Source organism: Mustela lutreola, chromosome 4 (genome assembly GCF_030435805.1).
Source record: "Mustela lutreola isolate mMusLut2 chromosome 4, mMusLut2.pri, whole genome shotgun sequence".
NCBI classification, from domain to species: Eukaryota; Metazoa; Chordata; class Mammalia; order Carnivora; family Mustelidae; genus Mustela; species Mustela lutreola.
The window spans coordinates 116,436,197-116,455,264 of record NC_081293.1 but is presented as its reverse complement, the minus strand read 5'-3'; the positions used below and the strand labels follow the sequence as shown (position 1 = coordinate 116,455,264).

Below are 19,068 nucleotides of genomic sequence, written 5' to 3'. Positions count from 1 at the left end.
CTAGATTTAGGGTATATTTTGATCTATTAAAGAAATTGTATCCCAAAATTTTTCAGAAGAAAACATCCTATATGTCTACTAAAATAAAGTTAGATACAATGAAGAATAAAATATAACTATAAAAGTGAAGATTTTTAAAGATTTTTTTAAGAAAGGTATTGTTAAGATAAACTAGTTTTTAAAAATGTTAAAAAAGGAAAGAGGAAAAGTTAAAAAAATAGAGTAAGAAAAAAATAAAATTAAAAAATAATTTGGGTGCCTGGGTGGCTCAGTGGGTTAAGGCTGCTGCCTTCGGCTCAGGTCATGATCCCGGGGTCCTGGGATCGAGCCCATCAGGCTCTCTGCTCTGCGGGGAGCTCTGCTTCCACCTCTCTCTCTGCCTGCCTCTCTGCCTGCTTGTGATTGCTGTCTGTCAAGTAGATAAATAAAATCTTTTTTTAAAAAAAATTTTAATAACTTTGCAAGACTACAGAATCATGGGGAGAAAGCCATGAATTCCGTGCTTTGCTTTCCCCTCCTCTGGAATTCCGCTCTTCTCCTTGATTGGTGAACTTGGTCTTGGCTGGATGTTTTTGCTGATCTTCTGGGGGAGGGGTCTGTTGCAGTGATTCTCGAAAGTCTTTACCCGAGGTGGAACTACGCCACCCTTGCCAGGGCTGGGCTATGTAATATGCTCTGCTTGGGTTCGCTCTCGGGGTGCTTATGTTCCCTGAACGCTTTCCCTAGAACTCTGGAGGACACGAATGAAAATGGTGGCTTCTCGGTCTCCCGGCCGGAGGAGCCGAGAGCTCGGGACCCCACTCCTCAGTGCACCCTCAGAGAAAAGCGCTCAATCACTCCCGTCTCCCTGGTCTCTGGCTGCGCTTGGAGCTCGCCCATCCTGTGACCCGGCATTTCTGTCTCTGGCGCACAGCCCCGTTTGGAGTCTCCCAACCCAGCAGATTCCTGCCGTGCTCCTCTTCTGGCGGGGGAAGGTGGGTCTCCCCGGATCTGCTACTTGTCGAGTCCCTGCCCAAAAGAGCAGTGGCCTGACTGTGCCACAGTTTAAGGTAGCCCCGAGCTGAGAGCTCATTCCCCGGCTCTGTCTCTGTAGCCGGCTTCCCCACTTTGATACCTGCGAGCTCTGCTGCACTCAAGACACCCTGGATCCTTCTGTGACCCTTGTGACCTGGTACCACACTGTCCCCACAAGGGCTCCACCCCTGCTTAGCCTCTACAGCGATGTCCCTCAGTAGAGCAGACTTCTAAAAGTCCTGATTCTGTGCTCCGTTGCTCCGCTGCTTGCTGGGGAGCCAGCCTCCCCACCCCATCCCACCCCCCTGCCCAGGGTCTATCTTCCTGTCGCTTCAGATTCACGTCTCTGCACATCCTACCTTTCAGAAAGTGGGCAATTTTCTGTTTCTAGAATTGCTGCTCCTCTTCTCTTCAATCTCCTGTTGGGTTTGTAGGTGTTCGGAATGCTTTGGTAACTATCTAGCTGAACTCCTGCGACCTGATGTCATGTGAGGCTGCTACTCCTCCACCATCTTGACTCTCTCCTCCAGTTTTTGTTTTTGTTCTTATCCTTTGGGCCACTCTAAGCTTTTTGATTGGAGGCTTGAGGCCATTTACATTTAAAATAATTTTCAGTAGGTATGGATTTAATGCCATTTTGTTAATAGTTTTCTGGCTGGCTGTATTTCCTTTGTGCCTTTCTTTTCTTGCTCTCTTTGTGGTGTGATGATTACTGTAGTGGTAAGTTTAGATTCCTTTACCTTTAATGTTTCTTTATCTACCATACGTTTTTGCTTTGTGGTTACCCTGAGGCTTACCTAAAACATAACAGTCTATTTTAAGTTGATAATAACTAAAATTTGAATGCATTCTTAAGCTCTACATTCTTACTCCCTCCACATTCACACAGTTTGTTTCTGGTATCACAATTTATATCTTTGTCTTCTGTATCCCTTAAATTATTGTACTGATAGTATTTTTACTATGACTTTTAGCTTGTAAGATAAGTGACTTGCCCACCACCATTACATTATTCAGAATATAACTATGTATCTTTACCAGCAAGATTTATACATGTATGTATTTTCCTGCTACTAATTAGCACCCTTTGTTTCAACTTCACGAAATTCCTTTAACATTTCTTGTAAGACCATGCTAGAGGTGCTGAGCTCCTTCAGCTCTTGCTTGTCTGGAAAATTCTTTCTCTCTCCTTTATTTATGAAGGACAACTTTGCCAGTTAGATTTTTCTTGGTTAACGGTTTTTTGTTTTTTTTTTTTTTCTTTCAGCACTTTGAATATACTGTGACACTCCCTTCTGGCCTCCAAAGTTTTGGCTAAAAAATCTGCTCATGGTCTTATATGTAATGAGTTATTTTTCTGTCGTAGCTTGTAAGATTTTCTCCTTGAGTTTAGCTTTTGACTTTTTTTTAAAAAGATGTTATTTATTTAGGGGCACCTGGATGGCTCAGTTAAGCATATCCCTTTGGCCCAGGTCATGATCCCAGGGTCTTGGGATCAAGTCCCGCATCAGGCTCCCTGCTCAGCAGAGAGCCTGCTTCTCCCTCTCCCTCAGCTGCTCCCTCTTGTGAATGCCTGCTTCTCCCTCTCCCTCAGCTGCTCCCTCTTGTGCGTGCACACTCGTTTTCACTTTTTCTCTCTCAGACAAATAAATCTTTTTTTAAAATCTTTTTTTTTTAAGATTTCATTTATTTGTCTGAGAGAGAGAGATAGGTCCCCTAAGCTATCTTCATTTTTATTTTCCTGCTCTGATTGGATGAGTTCTCCTGCCCTGTCTTCTAGTTCAGTGATCCTGTCTTCTCCTTCCTCTAGTCTGTTATTGAATCCCTCTAGTAGTTTGTTTTTGGTTCCGTTATTATATTCTTCAACTCTGTGACTTCTGCTTAGCACTTTCTTTGATTTTCTGTCCCAGTCTTAAAGGAGTGATCTCATGTAGGAAATGAATCTTACTCTTCAACTGTGCCCAAGTCTTGCTTGTCTCTCCAAGCTTTGTGATTGTTCGAGCAGCCTGTTTCTAACAGCTCATGGTAGCTGAGAGTGTGCCAAGCCCTGTCTGTGTCCTAAAGGGAAGGATCTCATTCAGTGCTTAGATACAGGCTGAGTAGAAGCCAAACCTTCAGGTAGCAGCTTTTACAGTATGGAAATACACCTGCCAGTCGAAGACAGAGATGGGTGTTTGATCTTTCTGTGCTGAGCCCTGGGGTGATAGCTAGTTTTGAACTATTTCTTTGTTTGCTACCATCCCACAGAACCTGTGGGTCCTTCTGGCCACTAGATCCAGGTGATTAAGGGACATCTCTTGGGCAGCAGCCGCAAAAACCAGGATGCCAGACATGTGTGCAGACTCCTTTCTGGGAAATACCAGCATCCTAGAGCGAGGCATGGGGAGAGTGCAAAGATGGGACCAGGACCATCCAGCCTCCCCATCTCTGGAGAGTATTACTGTCAGTCAGCCCCTTGATGTTTGTTCAAAGAGAAGTCTGCCCCTCAAGCTGCCTTGCAGTTATTAAGATAAGTAAATAGGCCTCTTTGATGAAAAGACTGGAGCCAGGCTACTGCTTCTGCTGGCCTTAGGGGGTTAAGCCATGGTTAGTATGTGCAAGCCCTTTAAAAACTCTCTCTTAATTTTCTGTAGCCTGGTGGGTGTAATGGATGCAAGTTTCATTGGCTTTCAGAGCCAGATATTTTGGAAGCCCATGTCTCAGCTAGAAATCTTAAAAATTGGAAGACAGGGTGTGGGGTCCAAAGCCTTTGCTCTTCAGGGAGATGCTGGGAGATGTGAGTTCCTGCCGGGTTATATGTTGCTGCACCAGGGGAGGTGGTGATGGCAAGATTGTGTTTCATCCTCTACTGTCAGTTTTAGTGGGGAGTTTTTTCTCAATTTTTCTCATTTCTGGATTTCTTCCAGAGAAAATTATCCTTGATGTAGCAATAGATTGAGGGTGTCTGTGTGAAGAGATCAGTTCAGGATCTCCTATGTCGCCATCTTGAACCAGAATTGGGTCCTTTTGTGTGTGTGTGTGTGTGTGTGTGTGTCTTCAGTATTAAGAAATTTGTAATTCCTGTACAGCTTAGACTGTTTGAGAGCATTGGGAAAGATGAAAATACATTCCCATGATTTATTTATTTTATCACTGGAAATTTGTACCTCTTAATCCCCTTTACCTGTTTCACCTGTCCCCAAACCCCTCCCACCTCTGGTAACCAGCATTTTGTTTCTTGTATCTATGAGTCTGTTTCTGGTTTTCGTTTATTTTTTTTTTCTTAGATTCCACATATAAATGAAATCATATGGTATTTGTCTTTCTGGCTCTTTACACTTAGCTTATTACCTTCCAAGTCCATCCCTATTGTTGCCTGGTAGAATTTTAATATTTTTTATGGCTAAATAATATCCCTGTGTGTGTGTGTGTGTGTGTGTGTATCTACACATCACTTCTTTTTAACCCATTCATCATCTATCAGTGGACACTTAGATGGCTTCCACATCTTGGCTGTTCAAAGTAATGCTGCAAGAAAGGGGTGCATGTGTCTCTGTTCTAATTAATGTTTTCATTTTCTTCAGATAAAAACTCAGGAGTTGTTGGAACGTAGGGTAGGTCTATTTTTAACTTTTTGAGGAGCCTCCATGCTGTTTTCCAGAGTGGTTGCACCAGTTTGCATTCCCACCTGCAGTGTAGAAGAGTTCCCTTTTCTCCCCATCCCTACCAATTCTTGTTGTTACTTGTGTTTTTGGTAATGGCCAGTCTGACGAGTATGAGGTAATAGCTCACTGTGGTTGCGATTTGCATTTCCCTGGTGATGGTGCTGAGCATCTTTCCATGTGCCTGTAGCCATCTGGCTATAGACTTTGGAAAAATGTCTGTGCGAGTGTTCTGCCTGCTATTTAATCAGGATTTTTGTTTTCTCCCACAGATATGTGTACAAAATCACACGACTTTAGAGGTGCACCTTTGGAATCAGTTACAGTCTTAGATCATCCCCTTTTTTAATAGATGAGGAAAGCTGAGACCTCAAAAGAGGTTGAATGACTTGCCTGCACTTTGTATTTTCATTTCTCTGACTTTTTGCTACTAACTACCTGTGTGGCTTTGGGCAAATCTTTAAACAGTCCTAGCTTCAATTTCCTCCTGTATAAAAAGAGTTCGGATGAACCCCCAAAATCTTTCCTTTCTAAAATCTGTTTTTGTCATTCTTTCACTTTTCAAATATTTGGGGGGTTAATCCGGTTTTACAAAGTGCACATGAGGCAGGTAATGGATTCAGAAGTAAAAGCAGAGTCCATAGATCCTAATTATTAAACCTGAGAGTGAAAAACTGCTGGCCTCTCGGCTTTTAGATGTTCTTAACGGGCTTCTTACTTGCTTTCTCAGGACAGCATATCACTTATTGTCTCCACCATCTCTACTTGGCCCTTTCCCTCATAGTTTTCTGTGATTCATCCTTAAGGCAATATACGTAATTGTTTTTATTACAAGAGTAATGCGTATTTATTATAAAAAAAACCAACATGCTCATAAGCACAGGGTAGAAAATAAGTCATTTGTAATCCAGCACCCAAAGATAACTACACTTAATAATTTGGTATGTATTTTTTTTGAAGATTTTATTTATTAGAGTCAGATCACAACAGGGAGCATGAACAGGGAGGAGCAAGGAACCCTCACCCCCACTCGGGGCTCGATCCCAGGACCCCAGGATAATGACCTGAGCTGAAGGCAGTTGCTTAACTGACTGAGCCACCCAGGTGCCCCGGTAGGTGTTTTTAAAAAGACAAGGCGGGGCGCCTGGGTGGCTCAGTGGGTTAAAGCCTCTGCCTTCGGCTTAGTTCATGATCCCAGAGTCCTGGGATCCAGCCCCGCATCGGGCTCTCTGCTCAGCAGGGAATCTGCTTTCCCCTCTCTCTCTGCCTAGTTGTGATCTCTGTCTGTCAAATAAATAAAATCTTCAAAAAATAAAAATAAAAAAGACACAGCACAGGGTGCTTAGGTGGCTCAGTCAGTTAAGCACCTGCCTTTGGCTCACTTCGTGATCTCCGGGTTCTGAGATTGAGCGCCGCATCAGCCTCCCTGCTTCTCCCTCTCTCTCTCCCTCTGCCCTTTCTCTTACGTGTGCAGGTACTGTTTCTCTCTCTCTTTCAAATAAATAAAGAATCGTTTAAAAAAAAAAAAAAAGGCACAGATGTGACCTCATATAGCACCTATTGTTGTAGGCTGCCCCTGCCCCAGCTGTGTTCTGTGGACACGTGCGCTAACTTATATTCATAGTTTTAGTTTTCAGGAATCATGTTCTATTTTTATAACACAATGATGGTGTTATAAAATACTTCTATTTTTCCTGTGATAATTTCTATAAATAGGTTGTTTTTTCTTTTTTCTTTTTTTAAGGTAGAGCTAAATTCTAAGTCACTGACCAGATCCAGCATTTGACTGCTGTAGCTTTTACTCAGAATGAAAACTTTCCTGTTGTCCTTGCCTCCAGCAGGACTGTATCCTAGTCATTAGGCCATGTCCATGTACACCAAACAAAACTGCCACACTGGCAACATGATTGAGTGACTCCCACAGATTTTTCTCCTGCCTGAGGTGCTCCAAAAATTGTGATCACGGGGTGCCTGGGTGGCTCAGTGGGTTAAGCCTCTGCCTTCGTCTCAGGTCATGATCTCAGGGTCCTGGGATCGAGCCCCCCATTGGGCTCTCTGCTCAGTGGGGAGCCTACTTCCCCCCTACTCCCTGCCTGCCTCTCTACATACTTGTGATCTCTGTCTGTCAAATAAATAAATAAAAATCTTTTTTAAAATATATGATCAAAAAGATTTACTTACTTAAATCCTTTTCCTTAAGTAATGTATGCCTCTAGGCAAGTGTTCCATTGGACACATGTACCTGATTTTTAAAGACGGAGCATGTGCGGCATGCGGTGCCTCACTGAGAGAGAATTATCAAGTGACCATTGGCTCATTTCTTTTTTCTTTTTCTTTTCTTCTCTCTTTTAAGTGGGCTCCATGCTGTGTTTCGTGAAGCCCAGTGTGGGGCTTGAACTCACTACCCTGAGATCAAGACTTAAGCTGAGATCAAAGTCGAATGCTTAACCAAGTGAGGCACCTATGTGACCCCTTTGGCTAATTTCTTAATGTCTCAGTTTCCCATCTGTAAATTGAGAATTTTAATAATATCTTCTTCCAAAGGTTACTTGAAGATTAAATGAGATAAAGCATATGAAGTGCTTTAACTGTGCCCAGCATCAGAGCATGCATTCCATGTTATTTAAAAGAAACTTCTGGGGCGCCTGGGTGGCTCAGTGGGTTAAGGCCTCTGCCTTCAGCTCAGGTCATGATCCCAGGTTCCTGGGATCGAGCCCTGCTTCGGGCTCTCTGCTCTGCAGGGAGCCTGCTTCCTCCCCTCTCTGCCTGCCTCTCTGCCTACTTGTGATCTCTCTCTCTCTGTCAAGTAAATAAAATCTTTAAAAAAAAAAAAAAAGAAAAAGAAAAGAAAAGAAACTTCTGGGGCAACTGGGGGGCTCCATCGGTCAAGTGTCTACCCTCAGTGAGGAGTCTGATTGTCCTTCTCGCTCTGCCCCTCCCCACCACTTATGCTCACTCACTCTCTCTCAAATAAGCAAATAAAATCTTTAAATTAAAAAAAAAATTTTAGGGGCATCTGAGTGGCTCAGTCAGTCAAGTGTGGGACAGGACTACAGCTCAGGGTCCTGTGGTGGAGCCCCGGTGGCAGGCTTGTGCTGGGCATGGAGCCTGCTTAAGGTTCTCCCTCTGCCCCTCCCCATCTCCCCCACCCCCGCTCACACACTTGTGCGCTCTCTTTAACAAAAAAAAAATTTTTTTTCATTTCATATTGATTTTAAATGAATTTTAAATCATTTTGTTCTTTTGCAGAAGACTTAACCAATGGTTCCCATGATGATGTCCTCAGTGGCGACCAGCTCCAGAAACTCCTTTACCTGCTTGAGTCAACTGATGATCCTGTAATTATTGAAAGAGCTTTGGTCACTCTGGGTAACAATGCAGCCTTTTCAGCTAACCAAGTAAGTACCTTGTCTCTGAGTGGGTGCCCCCCATCTTTACACACTGGCAGTTAATTGTGATCCTGATAAGGCATTTAATCCTGGAGCCCCTCTCTCCTCATCTGTACAGTGTGGGGATATGTACCTACCACATAGCGTTTGTTCATTTCTGAAAAGCACAGCTGAATAGTGACATTTGTATTCCTGGGATTCTAGATCCCTAGGAAGTTGGTCACAGGCATCACATTTGTGGTAAGTGTGATCTACTCCACTTAGCATTGCGTGGCCTTTTTAATTATTTAAAATTCAGCAGTGTTGCAGGAGAACAGTGAAATCATCTAACATTGAACTCTACGTGCTTTCCATTATATGTAGGTTTTGGGGGTGGTTCTAAGGCAGGGGGAGCCAGGACCATTGACAACCGCTGACCAGTGTAAACCCTTCTACCAGTAGAGATTTAACACCAGGTCTAAAGTGCTGAATTGGAATGCTTCCTTCTCCCCACTACCTCCAAGGAGAAAGTTTTTGTTTTTGTTTTTGTTTTTTAAATGTAATGATTTTCAGCTAATGCATTTCATTGACTTGGTCATGAAAACATTATGAACTTTTCATAACTTTGTCATGAAAAAATGATGTTGAATTTATACTCTATTTCAGCCAAGTTTTTGCCAGCATGGCAAGGTTTACTGTAAAGCTCTTGAGATTTATAGGGAGATTTAAAGGATATTTGTTGATTACTTGTATTCTTTGCATTGCAAGTGACAGAACCCAACTTACATTATTTTAAAACAAAAAGGGGGGGGGGCGCCTGGGTGGCTCAGTGGGTTAAAGCCTCTGCCTTCGGCTCAGGTCATGATCCCAGGGTCCTGGGATCAAGCCCCGCATTGGGCTCTCTGCTCAGTGGGGAGCCTGCTTCCTCCTCCCTCTCTCTCTGCCTGCCTCTCTGCCTACTTGTGATCTTTGCCTCCTGTCAAATAAATAAATAAAATCTTTAAAATAAATAAATAAATAAATAAATAAAAAATAAAACAAAAAGGGGAAATACTGAGCTCGGTTAACTTGAGCATCAAAGAATAGCCCTGGCTTCAGGCACAAGTGAAAACAGTTTAAGGTTACAGAGAGCGTGGCCAGAGCGCTCTCTCCCCCTCCATCTTTTGGCTTTGCTTAGCCCTGCTCCTTTTTGTGTATTGGGTTTGGGGTTTTTGGTTTGTTTGTTTGGTTTTTTTTTTTTTCAATCTCTCTGGCCACAAAGAGGGTTTTGTCACTGGGATGGAGAGAAAGCCTCTGGCCGCCACAGCCTTCATCCCTGTGGCTGGTGATCCCAATGGCGGAGTTGCTCGGCCGCAATCAGGTACCAGCCCTTTGGCTCAGGGGCTGTTCTGTGGCATCCCAGACCCCATGGGAGCACCCCACAGCCGGACAGCGGGGATGGATGGGACCAGCATTCCCTTTCGACCAGCAGCCCCATCGGGAACTAAACGGGATAGGGGAGGTGCTCTCTCTGCCCCAGTGGGGAGAAGTGCCCGGCAAATAAAAACAGCAGATGGTGACTCATTTAGTAGCATGCCTGGAGCTGATTCTGATCCCGTACTTTGGCTCCCTCAGAGAGGAGCTGCAGTGAAACTGGTTCCATAGCCACTGGCTGAACAAGTGCTTTCCTGGGTAATGGAGTCTGTGCCCCTCTTTGTAAATTACAGTGCCCTGATCTGCCTTAATAGGATAGTTCAAACAACAACAACAACAACTGTTTTCTAGTAATCACAGATCCTTAGGAAGAACCTGGGATTGCACAGGGAGTTTCTTTTCGTCCCAGTGCTGAGCCCACTCTTGACAGTAGAGTTGGGTTTGGGGCTGTTGATAAAAAGTGGATGACGCCAGGAGACTCTCTCATTCTTTCCCTCGTAGAAGGTCATGTTTTATCCTGACAGGAGTAATTCTCAACTTACTTTTCTTGTAAGAACTGAAGTGGTTAATGTATCGTTCAGTACGGGGGCCAAAGGCACAAAGTAGTGTCATGTTGGAACCAAGTATGAGAAATCCCTAGATTATTTTTTCTTTGAAAATTTGGGCATCATTTCTCAAGTTGTGTAGAATTATAATTCTTCAAGATGTTGATAGGTGCTTCCTCCTAAAACCCCCCACCCCCATTGAAAAATGACCCTCTCTTTTGTGTATAGTTCATGGAAATACTCTGTTCAGTGCTCCCCTCTTGGAGATTGCCAATACTCATGAACATCTGAGTGCTTCACAATAAAGAAGCGTCTACACTTAAACCCAGAGTTGCTCAAACTTACTGAATCATGGAACCTCCCTTGTCTTAATGGAACATCTGTTAACATCTTGAGGGATTTGTATTCCAAAGAATACATTTTAGCAAAATGTTACTTTGGTATCCTAAATCCTAACACTTGTGTCTGTAATAGGAAAATCATATAACTTATTTCAAAGTAAAATAATTTGTTTGTAAATTGATATCATTTCGGTAGCTCTACCAATCTTCATTGTAGATCTCCAAGCTATAGTTCTTAAATAATTACATATCTTAATTATCTTCAATCTATTTTCTTTACCTTTAAAATTATAGAAAGTAGCGTCCCTGGGCGGCTCAGCTGGTTAAGCAGCTGCCTTCGGCTCAAGTCCTGATCCTGGAGTCCCAGGATTGAGTCCTGCATCGGGCTCCCTTCTCGGCAGGGAGTCTGCTTCTCCCTCTGACCCTTCCCCTTCTCATACTCTCTTTTTCTCTCTCAAATAAATAAAATCTTAAAATATATATGTTTAAAAAAATTTATAGAAAGTAATTTTTTAAATAAGAACTACAGATTGTGCATAGAAAAAAGTTATTTCCAAAGAGTCATTAATTTTATTTTGTATTTGTGGATCCAAAAAATTTGATGAAGGAAGTGGGTATTGAAGTGGTGGTCCTGTTTTTTCCCCTCTTAGGTCATTATTCGTGAATTGGGTGGTATTCCAGTCATTGGAAGCAAAATCAACAGTCCCAACCACAGTATTAAAGAGAAAGCTTTAAATGCATTGAATAACCTGAGTGTGAATGTTGAAAATCAAGTCAAGATAAAGGTAAGTTACCTGAGATCGCAAATGTGTAAGTTTTCTATAAATAACAGAGAAAACCACCATAGGGTTAGTAACAAACCTCTCTCACCTCACATAATTGCCCTTTGTGTCTGTGTGGTGAGAACATTTAAGATCTCTCCTCTTAGCACCTTTATGTAATACAGTGTAGTCCCCCTGCTGTACATGAGATCCCAGAACTTACTCGTCTTCTAACTAGAAGTTTGTACCTTTTGAGCAAATCTCCCTATTTCCTTTATCCCTCAGCCCCTGGCAGCCTCCATGCCTCTCTTGTTTCTGTCAGTTGGGCTTTTTTAGATATCTTTTTTAGGGAAATCTCCAGTATTTTTCTCTGTTATATTTCACTTGGTATAATGCCCTGAAGGTCCATCCATTCGTTGCTAATGGCAGGATTTCCTTCCTTTTCATGGCTGAATAATTTTCCATTGTATATACAGACCACATTGGCTTCATTCATTCATCTGTCAACACGGGTTGTTTTGTGTCTTGGCTATTACGGATAATGCTGCAGTGAACATGGGTGCGTGTATCTTTTCAAATTATTCTTCCTGAGCTCTTCAGTTGAATACACAACTGGAATTGCTGGATCCTATGGTAGTTTGTATTTCTAATTTTTTGAGGAACCTCTACTGTGTTCCCATAATGGCTGTGCCCATTTATATTCCCCCGACAGAGCATAGGGGTTCCCTTTTCTCCACATCCTTGCCAATGCTTGTTGTCTTTTTGACATCAGCCATTCTAACAGGTGAGAGGTGATACCTCATTGTGGTTTTGATTTGGATTTCCCTGGTTTCCTGATGATCAGTGATACTGAGCATCTTTTCATGTACCTGTTGGCCATTTGCAGGTCTTCTTTGGAAAAATATTTAGGTCCTCTGCCCATTTTTTATGGAGAATAAGGCAGAGGAAGGAGGAATCTGAACCCGCCAATAAGAGATGTCTTGGGCTTTTGAATTTGGGATTCATGGTAATCCAACTGTGCTAAAGGAACCTGGCCAGAGTCTGTTAATACCAGCAGAAAAGGAAATTAGGAAATTGTGTTATTTCAGCATTTCCTGAGGTCCTGCTCCGTGTTAGAATGTAGAAATGGACATGATTAATTCTTGTTTTAAGAAAGCTAGAAAGAGAGAAAAGGCCATAAATAGGTGTAATACAAGGTAGAACATGATAAAGTACTTCAAGGAAACATGTAAGTAAAATACTCTTGAGAAAGGAGAGATCTCATCCAAAAATTCTGTAAAACATAGAGTACCATTTGGCTCTAAAGAATGTCTAGCATCTGACTTGGTTTCAGCTTAGGTCATGATCTCAGGGTCCTGGGATGGAGCACCACGTCAGGCTCCACGCTCAGTGTGGAATCTGCTTGTCCCTCTCCCTCTGCTCCCCCTTCCCTCCCTCTCCCTGAAATAAATAAATAAAATCTTTAAAAAAAAAAAAAAAAAAAGAGGAATGTCTGAAATTTCTACTAGCACAGTTGGGGAAGGAGGGAATTCCAGAAGGAAGCAGCAAAGGGAGGTAGACACAGCCTCAGGAATAACTGATGTGACCCATTTGGTGATTTTGTTACTGAACTTGAACCAGTGACTTAAAGATAATAAGGATCTGAATGCTCAACACATTTTAGGAAATTCTTAGAAAGGCATCAACATCTTATGAAAATAAATGATTTAGGGGCACCTGGGTGGCTCAATGGTTAAAGCCTCTGCCTTCGGCTCAGGTCATGATCCCAGGGCCCTGGCATTGATCCCCGCATCAGGCTCTCTGCTCAGCAGGGAGCCTGCTTCCCCCTCTCTCTGCCTGCCTCTCTGCCTACTTGTGATCTCTGTGAAATAAATAAAAAAAGAAAGAAAGAAAATAATTTATAAATAGATGAGAAAATGGCTTTTTTTTTTTTTTTTGAAGGACAGATGTGTAATGAGATTGTGGCCAAAGAGAGCCACGTGGCTTGTAAATGACATTTAGCTCTAAAATGAGATTAAAAATTTCATCTCTTTACTGCCATTACTCTAGGGTAACATGGATGTGTTCAGATTTTTTTTTAAGTTTAATAATGGCTTATGGAACAGTTGGTCATTTCTTAGCTTTTTTTTTTTTTTTTTTTAATTTATTTATCAGAGAGAGAGAGAGGGAGAGAGAGAAAGCACAGGCAAACAGAATGGCAGGCAGAGGGAGAAGCAGGCTCCCTGCCGAGCAAGGAGCCCGATGTGGGACTCGATCCCAGGATGCGGGATCATGACCTGAGCTGAAGGCAGCTGCTTAACCAACTGAGCCACTCAGGCGTCCCTCTTAGCATTTTATATTAGGAATTTTTTCTTATCAGTTGGAATTTAGGGTGGAGTTTTAGTTAGGTGAATAGCAGTTATCTGTGAGACATCTGTGAGCTTTTTCCAAGCTGGAAAGACCCTGACCAGAAATAGAAAACAGTTCCAGAAAATTTTCCATCACGGTGGGTTTCATTCTGTCGGGTGTGAAGTAGGAGTACTACTGGCATTGTATTATGTTTTGCCAGTGGCAGTCATAGTATCAGGAAGGGGCAGATCATAGACATATACCCGGGTAAAGATAATTTTGCCTCGGCTTACTGTTGATAGAATTTTCTAGAGAAAAATTCTATTTCACTTTGATCCCCCTATTCTTCTAACATGATGTGGCTCCTAGACCTCTTGTTAAGGTACTTACCGTGTTGCAGAATGACCAGACAGGTCTTCCTCTTCCGTGTTCATGTGCCCAACAAAGCAGCTCACAAGAAAGACTGAGCTGGGAGGCCCCCAACAGTTGAGAGGCTGCTGGTGTTGAGAGCATGGTCTCTGGAATTGAACGTTGCTCCCCCACCAGCTGGCTTGATACTGGGCAGGGATCCAGGTTCCTTGAGGACTTGCCCTGGTCTGTAAAGTGCCCATTAATCACACACACGCATATACACCCGCACTAGATTAAGTGGGGTATGTTTGTAAAATGCTCCCACAGTGCCTGGCATTAAAAGGTTGTTTGGGAAAAAAAAAAAAAAAAAAAAAAAAAAAAACCTCCAAAGCTTGAGGGCTAGAGAGAAATGCCATCTTTTTTGAGGAGCTAGCCTCCCCCTGAACTACTGTCCTCCTCCACTGTATAGAAGTTACTGGATCATAGATTTCGGGAGATTTTAAGATGCTCACTTTCTCCCCCTCACCCCTAGGTATACATCAATCAAGTCTGCAAGGATGTCCTCTCCGGGCCCCTGGACTCTGCTGTGCAGCTGGCCGGACTGAGATTGTTGACAAACATGACGGTCACCAACAACCACCAGCACATGCTTCGCAGTTACATCACAGACCTGTTCCATGTGCTGCTTACAGGAAATGGAAGTACCAAGGTACGAATGAAGCAGTTTTGACTTGGAAGTACAAAGAGCTGAGGCATCAAGCTTTCTAGGATTGGAAATGAATTTTAAGTCCCCCATCTTAAGTTGATATCCCTCAAAAAAGAGCAAGTGTAGTTAAAGTTTACTAAAAGCCTTTTCATGAGCCCAAGAAAGTAAATTATTATATTTTATTTATTTATTTTGAGATTTTATTTATTTATTTGACGGACAGAGATCACACGTAGGCAGAGAGGCAGGCAGAGAGAGAGGGGAAAGCAGGGAAAGCAGGCTCCCCGCGGAGCAGAGAGCCCAATGCAGGGCTCGATCCCAGGACTCTGGGATCATGACCTGAGCCAAAGGCAGAGGCTTTAACCCACTGAGCCACCCAGGCGCCCCTATATTTTAAATATTTTTTTATTTATTTGAGAGAGAGAGAGAGTGAGATAGAGCATGAGGGGAAGAAGGTCAGAGGGAGAAACAGACTCCCCATGGCACTTGAAGCCTGATGTGGGACTCGATCCTGGGACTCCAGGATCATGACCTGAGCCGAAAGCGGTCGCCCAACCAACTGAGCCACCCAGGCACCCCAAAAGTAAATTATTTTCATCCCCAAGTAATCGACCTCAAAATGAATTTGTAAAAATGTGTAATTTCACTTACCAATAGATTAGCATTCATTTGATCTTCCAAAAATGAGTTTACCTTTTACTAAAGTGATACAGCCAGCTTCCCCGCTATACCAGGTTTAATTAGACATAATTGACTAACAGGAGTCTTTGAGTGATAATGCTGGTTAATTGAATTTTTTGCTCACCTTGAGGTTAGAACATTTTTTTTTAAATTTAGCCATTATTTGCAGAAAAAAAATATTTTGAAAACCACTTTTAAGTTAGTAATGGATGTCTGGTGCTTGATTTTGACCAGTAATGCTGATGTAGGAGCCTATAAAGATTAAGCAGGATCTCAGGACACACCCCCTGAAAGTAACTTGAGTAAACCTCTCCAATTAGTGCGCATTTTTCTCAAGTTCCATGTTTTAAGAAATAGCATAAAAACAGAAGGTGGACTAATCAAAGGCTCTGATGAGTTGTGTTGATCAGCATTTTACAATACTGGTGTGTGTCCCTCACCAATTGAGAGAAAAACGCAGTTTTTCTCACACAGTTGAGAGAAAAATGGAAGAGCGTTTTAGAAGGACCACACTCCAGATACTCAATATCACTCACGTTATTTCTGGGGTTACCAAATGTGATTACAGGAGAGCCTCACTGTAGCCCTTTAAAAATTTGTTCTGGGCTTTCCACATTTCCAGTAGCCAGAGGGACTTGAATCTGGTCTAAGAAGTACCCAAAGGCATTCAGAATTAAATGTATTACTTGTTTTTTATTTTGAAGATTTTTATTTTATTTATTTGGCAGAGATCACAAGTAGGCAGAGAGAGAGGAAGGGAGGCAGAGAGCCAGATGCGGGGCTCGATCCCAGGACCCAGAGATCATGACCTGAACCGAAGGCAGAGGCTTTAACCCACTGAGCCACCCAGGCGCCCCAAATGTAGTACTCTTATTAGCAGTATTTCTGAAATACACTCCATCCATGGGCAGTTTCCAAAGTGCGTGCACCACTGACATCTCTCTCTCTCCAGTGGGACAAGGTGACTTACAGCCTCTGAGGTCCCAGGGAAACCCCTCCCTCTGCCTTACAGCATCACAACTACAGGACAGAGCTCTCCTCTGCCGTGTCTGCAGCTGCTTTACCCAAAACCTCAGGAGAAACAAGGAGTTCAGAGCCAGGCGAGTCTGGCCTTGGGGCCGTATAGATCTGTCTCAGACGCGGTCTGTGTTTTAATATATTCTATGACTTTTTAGAAGATGACTCACACCACAATAGTATGTTCTATTTTTGCTTTGTTTTTCCATTCCATTGCCTGGTACGGCATTTCTGGGATAGAAAACTTGCCTTTTTGGTCTTCTGGGAACCCAACCACCAATTATAACATTAAACTCATTTTTTATGGAGAAACAAAGTTCCAAGTTGCAAATGAACTTTTGGACAGTAATCCACTTGTGAGAAAATATACCCATTTTAGATATTTTCTTAGTAAATAACCAAATGACTTTTTAAAATCTTATTTTTAGTAAGAGATCTCACCATAGTAGAACAACCTTTTGGGCACAACACTGATACATAACCAAATATAGATAATGTAAGATATACATAAATAAATCCTATGTTAATAAAACTACAAAGAGAGCAAGAAAACTAATGTCTTAAAAGAAATGTTGTGGAGCCACCACAAGATGGCACATGTGACGAGAGGACTTCACATGGTTCACACCCCGGCATCCCTCGGAAGCAGGGCGGTCCCCTGAAACCTTGCCTAAGCCGCCGTGGCGTGAGGCAGAGGAGCGCTTACCGTTAATTTATATGGGAACACTTTTGAGCGTTCCCAGACCCCTGTCCCCCAAAAAAACCTGCCGGACTTTTCTAATAGCTTGGAATATACCTTGTTAACAGCTGCACAAAATAAATCAAGACAAGCACAGATGTTGGCAGCTCTGGCCACTCCGTGCTGACATGCTGCGCATGCCTCCTGGGGGTGTTGCCCCACCAACACTCGAGGCAGAACACCCAAAGCTGCTTTCTTTTTTTTTTCTTTATTTCTTTTTAAATGAAAATCCTGTTTGGATTTCTTTTGGTTCATGGAAATAGGTGCCAGTAACATGGGTCTTTTATAAAAGTGAGGTGGCATAACGCAGACATTCGAAAATCAAGGGGTATCTGCAGCTTTTTATTTATATATTTATTTTTTTAAAGATTTTATTTGTTAGAGCGCAAGCAGGGGGATTAGCAGGCAGAAACAGACAGAGGGAGAAGCAGGCTTCCCACTAAGCTGAGAGCCCGATGTGGGACTCAATCCCCAGACCCTGGAGTCATGACCTGAGCCTAAAGCAGAGGCTTAAAAGCCTCTACTGTGGCTTTTTAATCCGCAGCTGTGTTTGTAAATTATTTTCTCATGTTTTACTCCCTTCCGGAGCATAGCAATGTGGAATTTTAATTCAGGCTTCTAACTTAATTATTATGAATTAGAATATTGTTATGCAAATTACAAATAGTTACTACTGCTGCGACTGTTCCCCGGTTATGAACCTGCCGGTGTTGGCCACTAGTGGGCCTTGTGGATTTTTACTTCATCCATTCTTAGATTCTACGTTTGGGACCTTCCTGTTTCAGAACTCTTGTCCATTTTCTTAAAACCTCACTGCCCTTGGAGACAAGTGTTTATCCCTAACACCTATTCTTTTTGCTGGCGGCCAGTCAGGCCAGACCAGATCCGCACGAACAGTTAGAAGTGGTCTTTCCTCTCTTAAGAAGCTGTAATTCATAAGGAATATCTGCTTGAAAAACATGATCTCTGCCTAAACAAGAAACTGTTACCTGGGGTTTCTGCTGGGGCGTGAGATGGGCAGCTGGGACAGTCGCTTTTGTTTTCTCCCTAGTTCCCCTCTGCACTGTTTGTATTTTATCATGATGATGTATTAATTTCATAAGATTTTTTTAAATAGTTGATAAATTAAGCAAAGCCTTTTATCCCGCCTAACAGGTTAGTACATACAACATGAATATGAAATGTGTGAGTATATAGGTGTGTGAAAACCAGAAAGAAACATAAACTTAATATTAAGTGATTGGTTTTAGTCATGGAAATAGGGGTGAATTTCCTTTTCCTTTGTGCTTTTCTATCACTTTTTAAAAACGTTCTATAGGAGGGGCTCCTGGAGAGCTCAGTTGGTTAAGTACCCAACTCTTGATCTCAGGGTCATGAGTTCAAGCTCATGTTGGGGCTACTTAAAAATAAATAATAAGTAAAAATTTTCTACAGGAAACAGACAATGCCTTTGTCATAAAAAAAAAAGGTTTTCTAAAATAAAGATCTGGGTTCCCTTCTAGGTCTAGTAGAGAGCACATTCCTCCCTCCCCACTCCTCACTTTGTGTCATTTCAAGTATCTTGTACAAAGTATGGCTTTGTATGACCCATGTCTTTGAACAGGAATTCTCTTTGAATGTTGTTACTACAGTAGCTCCCCGAGCCACCCCCCACACCCCCATCCATGGTTTCACGTTCCATGGTTTGTCATCTGCTCTCAACCACAGTTGGGACGCAGATGATCCTTCTGGCTTCCCATCAGAGGCTGCGTCACACCACCTGTCATTCACCCCACTTCCTTTCGTCACATGGGCATTTTATCACCTATCATAAGGGTAAGTACAGAACACGAAGATATTTTCAGTGTCTCTTCAGCAGCATATGTACTAAATTAGATATTTTGAGAGATGATATTCATATAACTTACTACAGTACATTACTGTAATTGTTCTATTTTATTATTGTTGTTAATCTTACTGCACCTAATCTATAAATTTTAGCACAGATATGTATGTATAGGAAAACACAGTATATATAGGGTTTGCTATTATCCATGATTTTAGGTGTGTGTTGGGGGGCGGTCTTCAAATATATCCCCTTAGAATGATAAGAGGGGGGCACCTGGGTGGCTCAGAGGGTGCCTCTGCCTTTGGCTCAGGTCGTGATCCCAGAGTCCTGGGATC

At 42.4% G+C, this 19,068-nt stretch overlaps 1 protein-coding gene across 1 annotated transcript in view; it reads left to right on the top strand.

The window, feature by feature from the left end:
• The window catches only part of ARMC10 (armadillo repeat containing 10), a 32,937-nt gene that overhangs the window by 11,154 nt on the left and 2,715 nt on the right, over positions 1 to 19,068 (top strand). Inside the window, exons 2-4 of the mRNA XM_059170910.1 lie at positions 7,905 to 8,053; positions 10,973 to 11,107; positions 14,295 to 14,471. Of these exons, the coding sequence (XP_059026893.1) occupies positions 7,905 to 8,053; positions 10,973 to 11,107; positions 14,295 to 14,471 (461 nt within the window). The remainder of the gene's footprint in view (positions 1 to 7,904; positions 8,054 to 10,972; positions 11,108 to 14,294; positions 14,472 to 19,068) is intronic.